The sequence below is a fragment of the Colletotrichum destructivum genome, chromosome 9 (assembly GCF_034447905.1).
Source record: "Colletotrichum destructivum chromosome 9, complete sequence".
Classification (NCBI taxonomy): Eukaryota; Fungi; Ascomycota; class Sordariomycetes; order Glomerellales; family Glomerellaceae; genus Colletotrichum; species Colletotrichum destructivum.
In genome coordinates this window covers 151,641-168,666 of record NC_085904.1, presented here as the reverse complement: position 1 = coordinate 168,666, position 17,026 = coordinate 151,641, and the positions used below count along the sequence as shown (strand labels likewise).

General features: G+C 55.5%; 4 protein-coding genes across 4 annotated transcripts; all 4 read right to left on the bottom strand.

The window, feature by feature from the left end:
* Positions 1-231: 231 nt before the first annotated feature.
* CDEST_13137 (Putative ankyrin repeat-containing domain superfamily) lies at positions 232-1,815 on the bottom strand (the record flags this gene model as incomplete). The annotated part of the gene is made up of 1 exon (XM_062929293.1): positions 232-1,815. The coding sequence occupies one exon, from the start codon at positions 1,813-1,815 to the stop codon at positions 232-234; it is 1,584 nt and encodes a 527-aa protein (XP_062785344.1).
* Positions 1,816-3,067: 1,252 nt separating this feature from the next.
* On the bottom strand, positions 3,068-4,753 carry CDEST_13136 (Putative zn(2)Cys(6) fungal-type DNA-binding domain, fungal transcription factor; the record flags this gene model as incomplete). The annotated part of the gene is made up of 3 exons (XM_062929292.1): positions 3,068-4,300; positions 4,400-4,552; positions 4,688-4,753. 3 exons carry the CDS (start codon positions 4,751-4,753, stop codon positions 3,068-3,070), a joined length of 1,452 nt encoding a protein of 483 aa, XP_062785343.1.
* A 6,088-nt stretch (positions 4,754-10,841) lies between these two features.
* Positions 10,842-12,065, bottom strand: CDEST_13135 (Putative fatty acyl-coenzyme A reductase, NAD-binding domain, fatty acyl-CoA reductase; the record flags this gene model as incomplete). Its single annotated transcript, XM_062929291.1, has 1 exon — positions 10,842-12,065. The coding sequence occupies one exon, from the start codon at positions 12,063-12,065 to the stop codon at positions 10,842-10,844; it is 1,224 nt and encodes a 407-aa protein (XP_062785342.1).
* A 1,133-nt stretch (positions 12,066-13,198) lies between these two features.
* Positions 13,199-15,561, bottom strand: CDEST_13134 (Putative peptidase M36, fungalysin, FTP domain, peptidase M4/M1, CTD superfamily). The gene is made up of 3 exons (XM_062929290.1): positions 15,108-15,561; positions 13,619-14,985; positions 13,199-13,525 (listed from the first exon to the last, which is right to left on the bottom strand). The coding sequence occupies exons 1-3, from the start codon at positions 15,465-15,467 to the stop codon at positions 13,339-13,341; spliced, it is 1,914 nt and encodes a 637-aa protein (XP_062785341.1). The 5' UTR covers positions 15,468-15,561; the 3' UTR covers positions 13,199-13,338.
* Positions 15,562-17,026: the final 1,465 nt, after the last annotated feature.

The window sequence follows — 17,026 nt, the reverse complement described above, 5'->3', positions numbered from 1 at the left end:
GTAATACTTATTCATTCTTACCTGTCGAGGTAAGCGGTCTGTCGAGGAAAGAAGAACATTTCTCCCTTTTCTCTGCAAGCAATGCAACAAGAGGCAAGAGGAAATTCGATTGTATTATATTTTACGTTTCTGATGTCTGCATCCGAGAGCGGCTGTGTTTTCGAAAATACCAGCCCTGATGTCTTTCCAGACGAATACCTCCCAACTCCCAACTCCAGGGCTAAGGTGATATCAGGCACTGCCACCGTCAGTCGAGGCTGGGCTTGTCCGCAAGACGTCCATAACATCCGTGGAACTGCATCTCTGAGCCCATGCCAGCGGCGTAGTAACATCCGCTTGGCCCAAATCCCGCGCCGACGGGATAGCACTCTGCACAAAGTCTCGCATACGGAAACCCCAGACATTGCACAGCGTGACTGCAGTGGTAGAGAGACTCCGAATGACCCTCGACTTGACACCGACGGGGGCGCCGCTCTCAATGAGCCTTTTTGCGAGGTTCGCCACCTCTGCCCTGATCTTCGAGTCTCGCGCCGCCGGCCAAGATCCCATGGCATGGAGGGCGGTCCATCCCTCGTCCGTCACGACACCAGCGCCGGCGCCGTGCTGGAGTAGAAAGTTGGCCGTCAGGCACATTTCATGCGCAGTCTTCAACGCTGTGGGCGATAAGGCGCACAGGAGAGGCGTCCATCCGTTGCTGCTGGCCACGTTGGCGTCCAGACCAGAGTTCAACAAAAACTCCACCGTGTTTCTCTGCCCTCCTACCGCGGCGTAGTGTAACAACGACTCACCGTGAGAGTTCCGTAGTTGTATGGTCTCGGCGTTCGGGGCACGGCAGTGCGAAAGACAGTGCTGCAGCTGCTCGTAAGTTCCTGTCTTCGCAGCGGCGTGGAGCGGTGTCTCCCCGACTTCGTCTGCGAGCACAGGAAGCGCGCCATGAAGGAGGAGAGGCTCAAGAGCAGTAGTAGCGGGGAGCTGACGACTAAGTGGACTAAACAAGTAGTGAAGAGCGGTCTTTCCGTAAGAGTCTGGTCGATTGGGGTTTGCTCCCTTCTCCAGGAGGCCTCTGAGGCCGCCGATGCACTCATGTGAAAGTATTGTGGCGTGGATGAGAGGTTGATGGGAACGGCGGTCGTCGCCGTCTGGGTCTCCGCCTGCGTCGACAAGGCGACTGACCAGCTGCTGCTGACGCCTTGTATCTGCGGTAGCTGGTGCTGGTTTTGTTTCGTGTTCGGGGAGAATCATCCTCTTACCGACCGCTCTTACCAGGGCATCTTGAATATCCTCGGGGCTGTAGCTGATGCCGGGGTGAGTCAGAAGAACTGTCACAGCGTCATCGCACCAGGCTGATGCTGCATCAAGTAGCGCCCTGCGCTTCTCGTCATCGTCCCAACCGTCCCAGGCGCCGAGGAAGTAGGTAGTAAGATCTGCGTGATTGTTCCTAGCAGCGATTTGTAGGCAGTCGGGGCCGGAACGGCCTCTCTTTTTGGGAACGAACCGTCCATCTGGGCCGACGCGTTCCCAAAACAGACGAGCCATTTCGAGGTTGCCATGCTGCGAAGCGGCCAGGAGTGGTGTGAAGCCGGGATCCTGCTTGTCTCGCGTATTGGGGTCGACGCCAGCGTCCAACATCATCTGGACAGCGGCATCGTCTCCCTGATAGATAGACCAGTGTAGAGCCCAGCCGATATCATTGTCCGGGTCGATGTTGGGGTTCCAGGTTTCCAGGATATGTGCCAAGTATTGTCTGTCTCCTGGTTTATTTCCGTGTCCCAAGTATGGTTCCACGATTTCATAATAGTTGTCTAGAGTAGACATCGTGATGGAAGAGTTGACGCAATGAGGCCTGGAGGAACAAAAGTAGCTGGAGGGTTGCCCTTCAATACCTTAATTTAGGTTAGGTACCTCGGATGAGAGAGTTGCAGTCCCATATATGCCTGTTCCAACTTCCCTCTCGCCTAATTTTTCTTGGCATGGGCTGTTAGTGCATAGACATTTCCTCCGCCAATCTCTTAACATCTGAATTCTCCTTACGTCTCCTCGCCGGAGCCTGTCTACGATGGCCTCCGCCGGGCCCCAGACTACCTCTGGAACCTACCTCTATTGCAAGGGCTAAACAGAGCTTTCTTAGATTGTTTAAGAAACAAGGGAATTAGGCTATTATGTCATTAATATTTATATTATATGTATCCTTTCTATCTTTTTTTTTTGCATAAGTTGTAGCTCTCTCCAGGCAAGCAACAGTAGTGTGTGACCAGCGAATTACATTCCCCCTTAGAAGTGTGTACAATACGTACCTTTAGTAGGTTTAGCGCCTAACAGTGGCGCTTGCACTAACACGCCAATAAAAAGCGCAGCCTTCAATCATAGACGTGCTTGCACTGCTCACCCAGCTTGCCCAACCCAACTTAGGCCTTACGCAGGGAGGTGTAAAGCAACCAGAGGAAGGTGAGCAGCTAGGAGAGTCAAATTCACTTGAACCACATGGTGACAAGCCACCACAAACTATCTAGCATACACCATGATTTCCACTTACACAAGACAGACATACATCAAGCAAGGAGGCAGGGTTTATCTCAGAATCTTGTAATAAGCAGCCTGAGTCAGGTCTCGGACATCTACCTGTATTATTTGTCACGTACTTGTAGTAACGTTGACGTTGGACGTGTTAGTCTTTGCGTCTGCGTGACAAGGTTATGCCAGATTGACACTCTCCCCCGCCTCCCCCCCCCCCCCGCTCGGATCCGAGACTACAAAATTGCCTTCCGTGACTCCCTGGCCCTCCGCCCAGCGCGGCCGTTGCTGACGGGTATCCCAATTTCATTCGACGCCTGTTTCCCGCGCTGTGGTTATCACGCATCTGTAAAGCTGCTGGTTGCTGTAACAGTGATGCTCCTGTAGCGAGACGCCCCATTTAAAACCTCGCTAGCATCCCACCAAGAAATGTCAAGAAAAGAAGAGGAGTCCCCCAAGTACAAAGGGAAAAGGGAAGAGGAAAAAGAAAAAGAAAAAAGGAAACAACAAAAAAATTCCACCCGCAAGAAAAGAAGGAGAAGAAAAAGGGAATAGCTTAGAGAGTAATGGGCATGGCGTGGACCATACGCTCCAACTGCGCCTCGTATGCGCCGAGGCCAACGATCTCTATGGGCCACAGCACGAGCTCCTCCCATGGCGTCCCGGTCAGCTGCTCCGATATCACAGACAAGAGGGCCCTGGTCCAGCCGGTGAGGAACCAGCAGAAGGGCTCGGCCAGGTGGATGATGACGCAGTAGTGCGCCAGCACCACCAGCGCCGCGGGCTGCCGCACCCGCAGCATGTCCATGTAGTCCGTCGACAGGAGGACGGGCCACATGAAGACGGCACGGAACTCGGCGGGCGCCGACATGATGTTGATGGTCGAGACCTTGGCGACGGACTCGCTCAGGGCGATGATGGAGCTTGTGATTGTGTATTTCCCCTCGCGCCCGCCGGTCCCGCTCGTCGTCCCGAGCATGTCGCCGAGCCGGGCGCTCAGCCGGGGGAGCCGGTCGAACAGGGGCTGGAGGGAGGGCTCGACGTTCGTGGGCGTCGTGTCGCCGGCGCTGCGGACGAAGATCTCGCGCAGCGGGCCCTTGCGGATGTCGTCGTCGGACGAGCGGAGGATGGCGCTCATGCCGTCCGACAGGGTGAAGATGTCGAGCATGCTGTCGACGGGCGAGAAGGTCGGGTTGTACTTCTCGTAGCTCGGGTACGTCGCGAAGGCGCTCAGCGTCAGGAAGATGGACGAGGCGAAGAGGGCGTGGCAGTTGATGGGCGAGATGGTGCCCAGCAGCGTGCCTCGCATGCCGTTGATGGCGTCGTTCTGGTGCTGGGCGGCCTGCATGAGGTAGGCGTGCCGGCAGTCGGGCTGCAGGTAGGCCAGGTGGTAGGCCGAGAAGGCGAGTAGCTGGTGGAGGAGGAAGGGATAGGAGAGTGCTTCACGGGGCACGTCGTATTGCAGAGCCTTCTGGGCCTCGGAGGAATGGGAAAAAGTCCGGTACGACACGGAGGTGTAGTGGTGCATGAGCTCGAGGTCGGAGATCCAGCCGCTGGCCGTCTCCGTCTTGTTGAGATCTGTCAGGAACCTTGAGAAGTAAGGGAAAGGATCCGACTGTGACGAGGGGGGAGTATGACTTCCTCCTTCTCCTCCCAGTCCTAGTCCTCCTCCTCCTCCAGGGCTGGACGCGCTGTGGTATCCGCCGCTGAGAGACCCAGCGGCTGATTGTGGCGAGAGAGATATGGACGAGTGCGCGCTTGGCCGCCGCTTCAGAGCCGACGTTGACGCCTATCATATCCCGCGTTTCGTCAGTGTTCCGAAGGCGAGAGGCCGAAAGCAAGAACAATGATAATAGGAGATAAAACCAGGAAAGGGGAAAAGACTTACCCGCGAGCTCGATCGCCTTGGGCGGTGTCCAAGACTCCCCAGCGGCTGTGGAGGAGTCGGCTGTGACGAGCCGCCTGTTGACGCTCCTCCGTGCTCCAGACTGCATGGAAGTCCATGGCGCACACAGGCGCTGCAAGGCCTGTTTTCATCACACTGCGAGGGGGATGTTATGATCAGTCTCGGCGGTATGCAAGAGGGAGGGGGGAGGGATTCCATCAGGGGGTCCAGGCCGTGTGACATCAGCGGCATCATCGTCATCATCATGATGAACCTTTGGGCTGTACATACTTTGACTCTTCTCTCTTTGCAACGTAGGCACCCGTTGCGGGACTTTCTATATCCCAAGCGCTTCATTGTCGAATCGTGATCTTTCTGCCAAATCTTGATGGCCCCCCCAGTAGTGACGTTGAGAGGAGAATAGGATGGGCAAACCCGAGAACGAGGACGATAGCGAGAATTTGGAGAAGAGAAGGAAAAAAAAAACCAAGGTCGGGTAAATGGGACAAGCTGGTGGGGGGTCGTTGGGAATCTTTTGCGGATCGGAAGTGTATCCCCTTTCTGTTTATACCACCATGACAGGGCAGATATGATTGTCCCGAGATCTGCGTTCAGGTTGTGGGAGGTTATTCTTATGTTGAGCCTTGCCGAACGTTATTATCGCTTCCATATTCGGCCAAGGGAAGTGCCTGGAACGGAGGTGGACGATAGGTGAGTCCGTCCAGGCTTCGTCCGATCTGAGTGGGGGGAGGGTAAACTGAGATGGAGGAGGGAGGGACGGAGGGGATATTCAGTCAATCGGGCACAAATAGCGCGGTGAACTGCAGCATCCGTTCTGACGTGCAACAGGACACCATTATCTCTTGTGTGTAGAGGTAAATAAGGATATGATGGTCCATCCGTAGGAACGCCAAGACCCAAAACCGCCACAGACACACGCACACACTTTAATCATTCAACTATACCGTAAGCATCAGCATAGTAATCCCTTCCCTGCTGGACGGTGTTACGAAGCTGGACTGGGTGGAAGGGCGACAAGGTATCCGTACATGGCTTATGAGAGACCTCGAAATGAGTGTAGGAGGGGGGGGGGGAGAGCCTGAGGAAGTGAAGCTAACTAGGTTCCTTCGTATCTCTCTGTGTACAACTGGTGACGGTGTCATGGACGTGGACCTGAGTCGCGCCAAGACGACTTCCGCCCTCCGTCGTCACAAGGGTGGAGGGAGGGTCCAACTGGCAAACCTTGGCTGCCCGCTGATGGTGCATACTCGATTAACTACAATAGGTAATCGTAAAAGAGCAGATAGCCCGCGGGAGGAGCGGCGGTAACGGCTAAGCCTTGTGTACGTGCGTCAGTGTGGAGGGGAGAGGGGTGGTGCACACCCTACCTTTCCGGCCATCAACTATGAATACACAGCAGGCCCAATCGCGTCCAACGTGGCTTCAAGAGGCTAGAGGCGCATTGACAGCCTCGCATGGGCCCGGCTGATTATAGAACCAGTGAAACGTTGGGCTAGTTGGGAGATGCTTTGCAGCCGATGTGGGAGGGTTCAGGTAAATGGGATGAGGAACAATGGACTCGGAGAGATTAATAACAGTGACACTGAACCACAGGGCAAATAGTCACACTGCGCTGCTCTACATACTTACGGATGGCGGCAAACCGCCAAGACATGCATCTCGTCAGAGGTCGTGTGTCTGGCGGAAACCCTCATGTTCACTGCCCTCTCGACGATGCCAAAAGTCAAGCAGAACATGCATCGTCAGTTGTCCCTTCTCCTCTCCCCCCTCTCTTCCACTCACCATCGTTTGCCAAGACCACAGGCCCAGGCTCAACCGGGCATGGTAGCGTCTAAGCCTCGGTCTTGCGTCGCCGGATCGCCATTTGTAATCTCAAACTTTTTGTCCTCCGCCCACAATTCTGTTGCTCCGTTAGAGTTTCTTGGGGGGATGGTCGCGCCCGTGAAGTATCGAATGGGGGGAGACGAGACGAGACGAGACCAGCACAGCGGTCCCACATTTGACAAATGAAGTGTGTAAACCGACAGGGAGCCATTGAGATGCGGCAGCTGCGGCAGCGTCTTGGCAGGTGGATGTATGCGGACTTGATGCTGCCGATTCTCAAATTCCGCGCCCGTGGGATCCGTGGGCATCTCACGAGTAAGATCGTCAAGAGATGAGAAAAACAGAGAAAGAAGGGAAAGGTGAGAGAGAGAAAAAGAGAGCGAGGGAAAAGGATGTTAGCAAGGGCCGTTGGCCAATGACGGCTGAGTCCGAAAACGAGGCGTCTTGGTTTATTCTAGCCCCATTGACCAATCAGTAACGGCAGTGGTTTGATAGCTCCAGTTAGTGGTCGCACAGCTTTTGCCCTCGAGGTCTTAACACCCACTAACGCCAGCGCCGACTCGGCATCTGCGTTCAAGTAGACAGCCGTCACCTGTTAGTCAGTTGACACTCAAAGTATATACATATCTTATACGACCAGCCAGAAGCTTTAAAAATAAATAACGGGTAATGGCCTAGAGAAGCGGTGGTGGCTGTGCCGGATTTGGCACAACTGCTGCTCTTTGAATCCCGTACTCGGAGTCCGACGCTAACGGCATTGGTTTCCAGTTGATTGTAAAAAAAAAATCCCGTTTGGGACACTCGTATATCGGACGGCCACCGAAGAGGGAAAAAAAAACCACCCGAAAAAAAACGGGGAATTAATTGTGTCTCCATGATGCCACTGTTAATTGAGGTTGGTGCTGTTTGGCAACATAGGCAGTAGACTATGCAAGGGGTCCGAGTAGTGCAACTGTGACAACGTCAAGCATCACTGTTCTTTCTCACTCATGGGATCGATGCCCCCTTGTTTTTGATCGAATGATTGGATGTTTCTTCACCATCCTCTGCCAAGCTAGCTCATGGTCTACAGCGGCAGTATCCCGAGTAAAAACGATATCGACAGGGGTGGCTCAGATTCATTTGTTGAAACAAAGGAGGGAAAGGCGGACTTTCCATTTCCACCGTTGTAATACTTGCCGTGGCTACTCTCTTTTCGACTTCATAATGGGTGGTTACATTTCTGTTGCAGCATGATTTACGAGGCATGAACCCACCGTTCTGAGCGTGCTCGACAGGGGTTGATCTGCCATGTCGATCATCACAAACACCATAGACGGAGATAGAGAGCTCTTGGGTAAATATGAGTTTAAAGGTGTGGTCATCCGTCCTTGACACGCTTGGTGTCGTTGTTGCCTTGGCAATTTCGAAACACTCTCACGTCCTTCGAGCACTCAGCAGTCCCATATATCCAAGCTTTCCAGATTCAAGCTCGTTGGGGGGGGGGAGGGGGGGGGGGGGGACTTATAGACCGTCTTTGAACGCAGGATAGGTCATGTAGTGTGAGATGATGCTTTCTGAACGGTTATAGCAAGTCACTAACTCCGATGAGTCAAAACGCCGTGTCAGCCGACCAACTTGGCACCCTGGTTTTGTCAAGGCTCGACAGGGAGCCTTGCTAATGTGCCAAAATTCTGTGCTGGGTGGCTTGGAAAAGCTCAAGCAGAGGCAATGGAATAAGAACGCAACAAATGTGCCAAAACCAACAGATATGATGACGAGCTTGGAAGACCATTGGTCATCGTCTCATTCCTTGTTCCCGACACCTCACTGTCCCTTGACATATCGAAACATGGGCAAGAAATCTCCGATGCATCTGTGGCAAGCTGCAATGCCCCGCATGTTTCCTGGACGTCATCCAAACATGAGATGAGGTTCTAGATCACTTCACCTCACGCTAAGGCGCCTGGTCTGCATTACTTTAGTAGAAACATGAGATTGTGAACTCTGTCTGGCTGGTGCGTCTTAGCCATGTGCCCAAATATCCCCCCCGGCTTGGCATGCCGCTTACATGTACTCGATTTGGCAAGCTGTGTCCGGAGGCAAAGGACGCCTAGACTGCCCACAGCTGACTGCAAGTGTTTCTCTTGGCGTGCCATGTGCCAAAATAGCCAAAAGCTGATGCGGATATTGCCTCAAACATGGATAGACTGCTGATCAACCTGCATCATGAAGCTCCTTTCTTGTGAGCCCATAGCTTCCGAGCCTCCTAACCTCTGGATGCTTGGAGGTCGAGTGGATCAGACGAAAAGCTGAACGGATTCAAGCTGTCGGTCTTCGGTTGCCGAGTTGATCTCTCCGTTGCTGTCTCTGAGCTCTTGGAGTTGCCGTTTCCGACATCATGGATGGTCAGGGATGGACCTGAAAGCTTGCCCAGAGTGGCGGTGTATCAGTTGTCCTTTCCAGACGCCCAAGTGGTAGAAGAATAGCGTGTCTGCAAAAATACTTCCATGTTCAGCTGTCCCGCGTCCAAATTCCCAAAGAAGAAATGTCTCGTTAAAAATAGCGGGAATGCTGCGACTGAGGGCATACGGAACGGCCCGTTAGGCTTTTAGACGTGAAACAGCTCAGCGGGGTGGGACCCCAGAGTGACGCTGTACGCCTGAACAGCCAAGAACTCCAATAACCTAATTCCTTTGAGAGCTTCTGATAGCTTCTAAGCTCGAGCTACATCGTACTAGCTCCTAGGGCCAAGGCACTCGCGAATGGAGATGAACCATGCCGGCGGGATGAGGCGAAAGAGGGAGGGACGCTTTCGTGTGCCGAATGACGCCCCCCCCACCCACCAGCGGACTTGAAGCCCGCTCCGTCGGAACCAGACTGAGACGGTTTTCGAACTCTACAGCTCTTCTCTTGTTTCCTTCAGCGACTTGGGCCCAGGATTCGGCCACCAAAACGTGGCGCAAGACTGACAGCTCTGGGCAAGGGGTCCTTGCCATGACCGATTCCGCCTTGAGGCTTGAGGGGGACACGACCCCTCCTCCCGCCAAAATGACGCCGGCCCCCCAGTGTTGCCAAGACCCTTATTCTGTCTAAATTTATACTTAATGTATGATTTCCCCGCAGGCGAGGCGTTGCACTTTCGTCACATGGACAACCACCGCCGACTCTCACATCATGATGTCTTGGCATTTCCCCATCCTGTCTTGGCCTTTTGGCGCCGACTAACCCGCCGGCCGACTTCTGAGTTGCTGGTGCTCACTGCTTTTTCTTGGCACTCCGACAGCATGTTGAGTTTCCTTGGGATAACGCGGCGCGCCGGCTCAGCCAAAGATCCGGTGGTGTCCGTTCCTCCGCCTCTCGACCATGGTCGAGAGTTGTTGCCAAGACAATATCGACTTGGCCACCCAATGTGGTTTCACCGGCCTACGGAAACCCGGCAACCCTATCGAAACACTCCACGTTGAGTTCAGGGCTGGTCCGGGTCAGCAGCAGCTCTGTCGAAAACTGCCTTGGCATCAACAAAGCTGGAAAGCGTCGGCGCAAGGCAGAACGATGACGGCAGGGAAACGCTGGGCCGTTGGTCCCCGGCTCATGCCGAGGAAAGCTACAGGCCAACACGTGAAGAGAATTCACTGACAGCGTGCCCCAATCCTCTGTGATTAATGATCTGAGAAACGAAATCTGCGCTGCGTCGTGTATTAGCGACCTTGGCGCGGGCAAGGGCGTGTTTCCAATCCTATATATATATGAAGGTCTGGATGATCTCAGGCCGAACATGTCATGACTGGCTCTTAGCCTGGAAAGCGCAAGGATGCTTCCTATTGTTCTTGGGGACCCTCTGTCGATATGGTGGTTTCACGGCGTCTATTGCTCCGTCAATTTGAGCTTCAAATTCGATCAGCAGGCCTATCGGACAACGCTGATCTCACCAGTAAGAGAACCCGGTAACCCGGGAACCGTAGTGGAATTCTAGTCGCCCCAGCCTCAAATGGAGAAAGGGTTAGAAATAGCATCACTATCGGCAGCCCTACTAACACGATGTAGGACCTGTAACTTGACCAAGCTCACTAATGATAGAGTTAGGACTCGTGAGGGTTAGAGAGATGAAAGAACCTTGGGAGTTGCCATTGCCGCGATGTAAGGGTCGCTCCCTATTTGCCTCTGTGGATGCTGAAATAGATGAAAATCGTGACTGTATCTGAGAACAAAAACAAACATGTGAATTCACCAGTTGAAAAAGATATCATCTACCCTGTTTAGCAAGAATCATATTTGGAGTTGTGTCGAGCTCTTTGCGCTACCTTTTCTGCCAACAGCAGGGAAAGGAACTTGGTATAGTTATCAAGCAGCGGGTTGGACGACTAAGAAGAGTGAAGAGCACTTAGTGTCAAACAATGAAGCTCATGTTGTGGTCTATAAGAGATTAGAAAGCATTGGTGTAACTATCACCAACTCTCTGCGAGATATATCCTTCAAGCATGAAATTGCGAGAGATTTCCGACGGCACCAATCTACAAACACACCTCGGTATGGCCGTCACGCAGCACAGTAGCCTCAGAGACACTTACGGGCGTGTTCCGTATCGCCGTGTTGCCGAAAAATCACTGGCCTGCCCCTATCACAGTTTTGTTTGCGACTGCTGGTCTCTGGCGCGCTTCTCCTTCATCTCCATCAACTCCTTGGTCTCGGCAAAGATGCGTCGCACCCGCCTCTCCGTGTAGGCCTCGCTGTCGTGGTCGCGGATGCCCAGGCCGATCGGTCCCCCGAGCTCAAGGTCCCGCGACCGGTCCGTCCGCACCAGCCAGTTCCGCGACTTGATGACGTAGAACTCGGCCACGCGGCACTGGCGTGCGGAGCGGTCGGTGGTGAAGGCGGGCCGCGCCATCCGGGACCTCCAGTCGTCGGGGACGTAGCGCTCCAGGTCGTCTAGGTAGTCGTCGAAGGTCCTGGGGATGTAGGCCTGGGAGGACGTGTGGACGACGCCGCGGGTCTGTCGCCGGACGTGTTGGAGGATGATGTTGGAGACTAGGTCGACGGGGATCTCGTCGACGATGTTCTTTCCCGTGAGGAATCCCTCCGGGGCGTGGAAGAGCGCGGAGCCGCCGGTGGGATACATCATTCGGGAGTAGAAGGTGTTGAGGGGGCAAGAGGCGTTTGGCAGGTACAGCTCGAAGGGTTCTTTGATGGCGGGCGCAATGCCGGTCGGGCGGACTATGAGCAGCGGGAGTCGCCCGGACAGCCTCTGGTCCATCAGGCACTCCATGAGCCGTTTGGACCTGGCGTACGGCCAAGCAAACCCGGCCGAGCTGTTGGTTGTCCCCGAGAGGATGTCGTTCAAGAGCTGGTTCGCATCGCCGATGGTGTATATCCGTTCCTCCATGGGGCCGTCGGGGAGATCGCTCAAGGCGTAGGCGCTCGAGACCTGTACGTAGCTGACGAGCTTGGTGAACCCCGTTGCCAGCTCGCCGAGCTCAAGGGCCGAGAGGCAATTTTCCTGGACGAGCTGGCGCAGCGGGAGCTTCAAGCTGATGTTGGCGGCGGCGTTGACCACGATGGTGACGTCGGACTCCATGGCCCGCACGTCTTGGTCCGCTAGCCCGTACCTCGGGGCGGTCATGTCGCCATTCACGAAGTGGATGCTGCCTGTCTGGAGGATCTCGTTGATGTGATTCGGCATGGTCGTGGCCCATGTCTCGATGGCCTTTTCGGGTGTCTTCCGAATCACCACGTAGACCTTGGGCACTCGAAGGACGACGGCGAGCTTGTACAAGAGGCAGCCTCCGAGCCCTCCCGTCGCTCCTGTAAGCAGCACGACTTGGTGTTGGAAGAAGTCCATAGCCATTTGAGATCCGGGTTGTTGTGGACGGAATCCAGGAGTATGCTAGGAAGCCCCGCGATTAAGTTTCCGTGCTTGATCTGGCATGACCAGACTACTTGCGCGGGATGCGGGAAACAGCCCAACTATGTACCCGGGGAGGCGTTGGACAAGCTCCGCATTCCTGCACCATTGGATCATTCCGGCCTGACCAACACAATGGTTCTGATTCAGAGGCTTGCCAAGAAGCATCTTGTAAGCCACAATAGTGGCACCCTATCAGAGCTTACAAACTGGAGCTGTTTTTGGCGGATGTCTTAGCATCTCCTCGTAGACTGCAGTTCCCTCTCTGTAGCTGAACAAACATGCAAGTCAAGGGCAGTTCACTGGCCAGAACTACGCTCTTGAACGCCCCCACTCCATGCCGTCGTTTCTCAAATTGAACCGTCTCATTGGACCCTAGTTCTGTACAGAGTCGTTTCTGAGGCACAGAACGCAGAGCAGTGAATCAGCAACAAACCTATCAGAAAGGAAAGCCCAGGAGGTCGAGTAGTACGACCCCCCCAACGTGGCTTTCTTGAGAGGTAAGGTCGCACCTGCGGCGCATCTCGGCGAATGAAGTGATCCAGCTGGCCTAAAATTCGAAAGCGGAGGCAATCAATGTATTGTATCTATACAACAGCCAGCCTTGGGCGGGGTGAGGCCTCGAAAGGTGGTGTACCAAGAATGCTAAGCGGAAACAAAACGTTGGCCTTCCTACGCGCCGTACGCCGTGGGGGAGGAGGGTCTTGCGGTAGCTCTCTCGCTGCAAACTGACGGATATAGGTCTTGGAATGAGTTGTTACTGGCGGGAAATAATGCAGTTGTGTGCCTATGGGCGGCGCAGTGGGACTATGGTCAACTCGGGACGGGACGGCCCTCCACGAACGACGGAACTAGCTGTCTTGGGCCATTGATTGTCCAGATGCAGTCAGTCGCATCCCTCTCGGCCATGGTCGCGTATCCATTCGGGCAGCTCGGTAGTCTCCCCCCCTCCCCCCGTGAACTACCGCCATTATCTCTGATGAAGCTGGTGGCGATAAAGACGGGTCAGGCATCCTCCACTTTGGTTCAGTCACTGAGAATATGATCAGAGCTAGTGGGTTGATATGGAGGTTCTCAGAGTCACATTGAATCATGCTCCCACGGTCAACTCGTTTACGGCATTAAGCGTTTCCTACCCCTAAGGTATTACGGCTACGAGTTCCTGGTATCTACGCTTCGAAAAAAATCTCAAAACAAAAACATCAACATTCGCTCTCTAGCAGACACCGGTGGGGATGGTGAAGCCGTTGCGGCGGTTGGTGGAGCTGTAGACGGCATCGGAGCCGAGGCCGCGCTTGGCGAAGGCGGTCCAGAGCTCGCACTGGTTGTCGCCGCCGGTGAGGGCCGTGTCGGCGTCGAGGATGGCGTCGCGGGCTTGGATGAAGTTGGGAGAGCAGGGTTGGCTGGGGGGGGGGGGAGGGGAATATTAGCAGAGGGAATCATAATATATCGTCGGATTCATCAACGTAGACCCAAAAGAAAGGTTGCAAACTTACAGAGCCATGCCGTCGACGACGAGCTTGAGGGTCAGGTACTTGCCGTCGGTGGGGACGCCGTTGCTGTCGAGCTCGGGGCGGGGGCCGTCATTCTTGCCGTGCTTGTCGATGAGGTTCCAGAGGACCTCGTAGAGGATGGTGGCCCAGGTCTCGCCGATGCGGTGGACGGAGGAGATGCCGTTGATGGTGGAGTAGGTGTTGGGGGTGGTGGTGAGGGAGGTGGAGTAGAGGACGGTCCGGATGCCGGCCGGGTTGTTGTAGACCCAGGCGCCCATGGCGTAGTTGGTGGCGCGGGTGTCGGTGGGCTTGAGGCGGATGGCCGTGGCGAAGAAGTCGCCCCAGCCCTCGCCCATGCCGCCGGACTCGAGGGCGCTGAGGCAGTTGGAGTTGGCCGGGCCGCCGGTCAGGCGGGTGGACAGGCCGTGGGTGTACTCGTGGATGACGACGCCGGCCTCGAAGCTGCAGTCGCGGCGCGGGGTCGACTGGGTCCAGAGGTACATGCGCATGCGGCCGTTGGTGCCGTCCGGGGGCGTCAGGAAGTTGGCGTTGTTGGTGCCGGAGCCGTCCTGGGCGAAGAGGACGACAAAGTCGTTGCCGGCGCCGCCCTTGCCGTTGTTGTTGATCTGGAAGTTGCCGGCCGCCTCGGTGAAGCCGAGGGTGTAGAGCAGGTCGTGGTAGTGGTTGGCCGTGTAGTAGAGCTGGGCAATGGAGGCGTCGATGTAGGACGAGGGCGTGCTCAGGCTCGTCGTGTACGCGTAGTCAAAGTTGCGCGTCGCGCTGCTGGGGCGGTAGTTGTTGAGGTATGCCGTGCCGCCGCTGGGGTTCGACTGCGCGATGCCGTTGTTGCCGCGCGTCGTCGTGTAGTTGCCGGCGCCGTCGCTGTGCCAGGTGAGGGGCGAGGCCGAGATGTCCCAGGGGTCGGTGACCAGGACGCGGTCGCCCTCGGTCGGGTCGTTGACGCCCCAGGGGTAGACGCGGTAGTCGGCCAGGTCCGAGACGTAGTCGACGACGCCGTGGACGTTGGCGCCCGTCTCGGCGTCGACGTACGTCAGCAGCCAGTTCTCGCTGATGTCCGTTTCGACGCGCCACGAGAGAGAGAGCGAACCGTCGGCCTTGACGAAGTAGACGAGCCTGGCCTCGGGGTCGGACACGGCGCCGGACGTGCCCTTGATGGCGTAGACCTCGGTGCCCTCCTTGGGCTCGGCCGAGGCAGAGCCGGCCTCGACGGGGAGCTGGAGAACGTCCTTGGCACCGTTGAGGGCGGAAACGGGGTCCTTGAAATCCCGCTTCTTCAGGGGGCTGGCCTCAGGGATGTCTCCCTTGAAGAAGTTGTTGCCGTACGAAAAGACTTTTCCATCTTTGCCGATCTACAACTCTTGTTAGCCGGGTTATGCCTATGGGTAGCTTAGCGTAGCCTAGCGTAGCCTAGCCTAGAACGCTTGGGAGGAGGGAGATTAAGCAGGCTATTCGTTGTGTTGCGGAAACTCACGTTGACGTTGAAGTCGGCGTTGTCAATGTCAAGCCCGTGGGCAGTCTGCTTGAAGTTGACGTGGCCGATGCCGTTGGTGCCGACGTAGTGGTCGCCAACAACACGGAACTCGGTGTTGGGGGCGAGCTTCTTGACCAGCTCGGTGGCCGTGTCGACGTAGCTTTCACGCTTCAGAAGCGCGATGGGCGGGCTCGCCTCCGTCTCGGTAGCGTTGGTGTAAGATCCGAGCTGGGGCAGACGAAAGGCCTCGATGTCGATGCCCCGACGGCCAATGTTGTGACTGGTGGCCGGGTGGGCAAAGACTTGCGAGGTCGGGCCCAAGAGACCCAGAAGGGCCAGGCTCTTCATGCTGCGGTACATGGTGGCGACGGAGGAGGAGGACGACGAGGAGGATGGAAGAAGAGAACGAGGGACAGGGGACTTGAGAGCGCCTGTTGAGCTCTCAAGAAACAGCAAGACGAGAAGCAAAACATCGTGTTTAAGTATGTGATGGTGGTGTTAGGGCTCTGGTTGTTTTCCGAGATAGGATAGGGGGTTCCAGCCAGAGTAAAGGAGCTTCCTCTTTGGATCTGCCTGTCGTTCGAGTTGTCATAGTCAAGCAGCATTCTCAGGGGCCATACGGAGCATCACTGTCCTTAGTCTTGGTTCGAATGGACACTATCGTAGAAACGCTGAACGGCCGGCCGGTGCTTCATCAGGGAGGTCGTTGGCGATAATGGGTCACGACGCATGGCGAGCTCGACTGGACATGCTTGCGTGATCTGCCCGGGCCGTAAGCCAGCGCAATTTACGCTTGGTTATCGGATCGAATCGACTCCCGAGAGAAGAGGGAAGGTCGTTTTCTCGCATCCTGCACACTCGCCCGTCGGAGGGTTGCATTTATGTCTTGTCCGCGTCTTTGGCGGCTTGGCGACGACTTGGTGGGCAGTGATTTCAAAGTTGGCAACTTAAAGGGGGGAGGGGGGGGGACTCCCAGGAATCGCAAGGGGTTCGGCATTCGACATGAGGGTGCTTGGGGGCGGATATCAGGGGTTTTTGATCGTTGAACAAAGGGATAATAGTACTGGACGAGCCGCAGACCACAAAGAGCGTAGAAGTAAGCTTATTTGGACTCTCGCAGAAGAAAAGCGGACTGGCGGTTCCATACGCAGATCAAGCTAAACCAAGAGGCAAACTTAACAAAGGCACGACTGATTCACGTCTCGAGAAAACAAACAACCGATGAACCCTCGAACCTTGTCGTGTGCCTCGAGCTAGCGCGGTTGACAATAGTAGAGCTAGAGAGGGAGCCATCACGTAATAAGCTCCGCGAATCGTCTTGAACAATGGTCCCCCCCCCCCCCCCCCCCCCCCCGCAGTGGCAGTCGATGCCGTAAACTGCAATTCGTCCCGCCAGCCAAGCTTTCTCCGGGATCTTTGCCGGAACATCGAGTCAGCGTCTCCCAGGGGGGGGGATGAGAAGAGAACGGGATTAGATAACACCGAAGAGGTGGAAGACGACGAGGTGGAAGAGGGGGGGGGCTATCTCAGTTAGGTGAGGGAATAACCGACCCCACGAGGAGGGGCAATAGGATTACAACATCGAACGATCCCCGCCTCGTCATGATAGTATATCTCGACTGCCAACTCTGGACAAATTCGGGCGTCGCAACGAAGAGATCCGAGCAGAAGAGCAAAGTCGAGCCTCGAAGTCAGGGGGTTTCGAAGGTGGCGCGTCCACTAGGTACTCGCTGCAAGGCACGGATTGAGGAGGTAGTATCCTAGAGAGATGGAGCACACGCAAGCAAAGCCGAAGAGAGAGAGTTGCATGCAGGCGGATACGATATACGGAATCAGATGCAAAGAATCCAGGCACCTACTGGCTGCCAGGGCCCAAGGGGTAAGTGTAATACAACGTGCCGCGCGCTTACCGCCCGCTC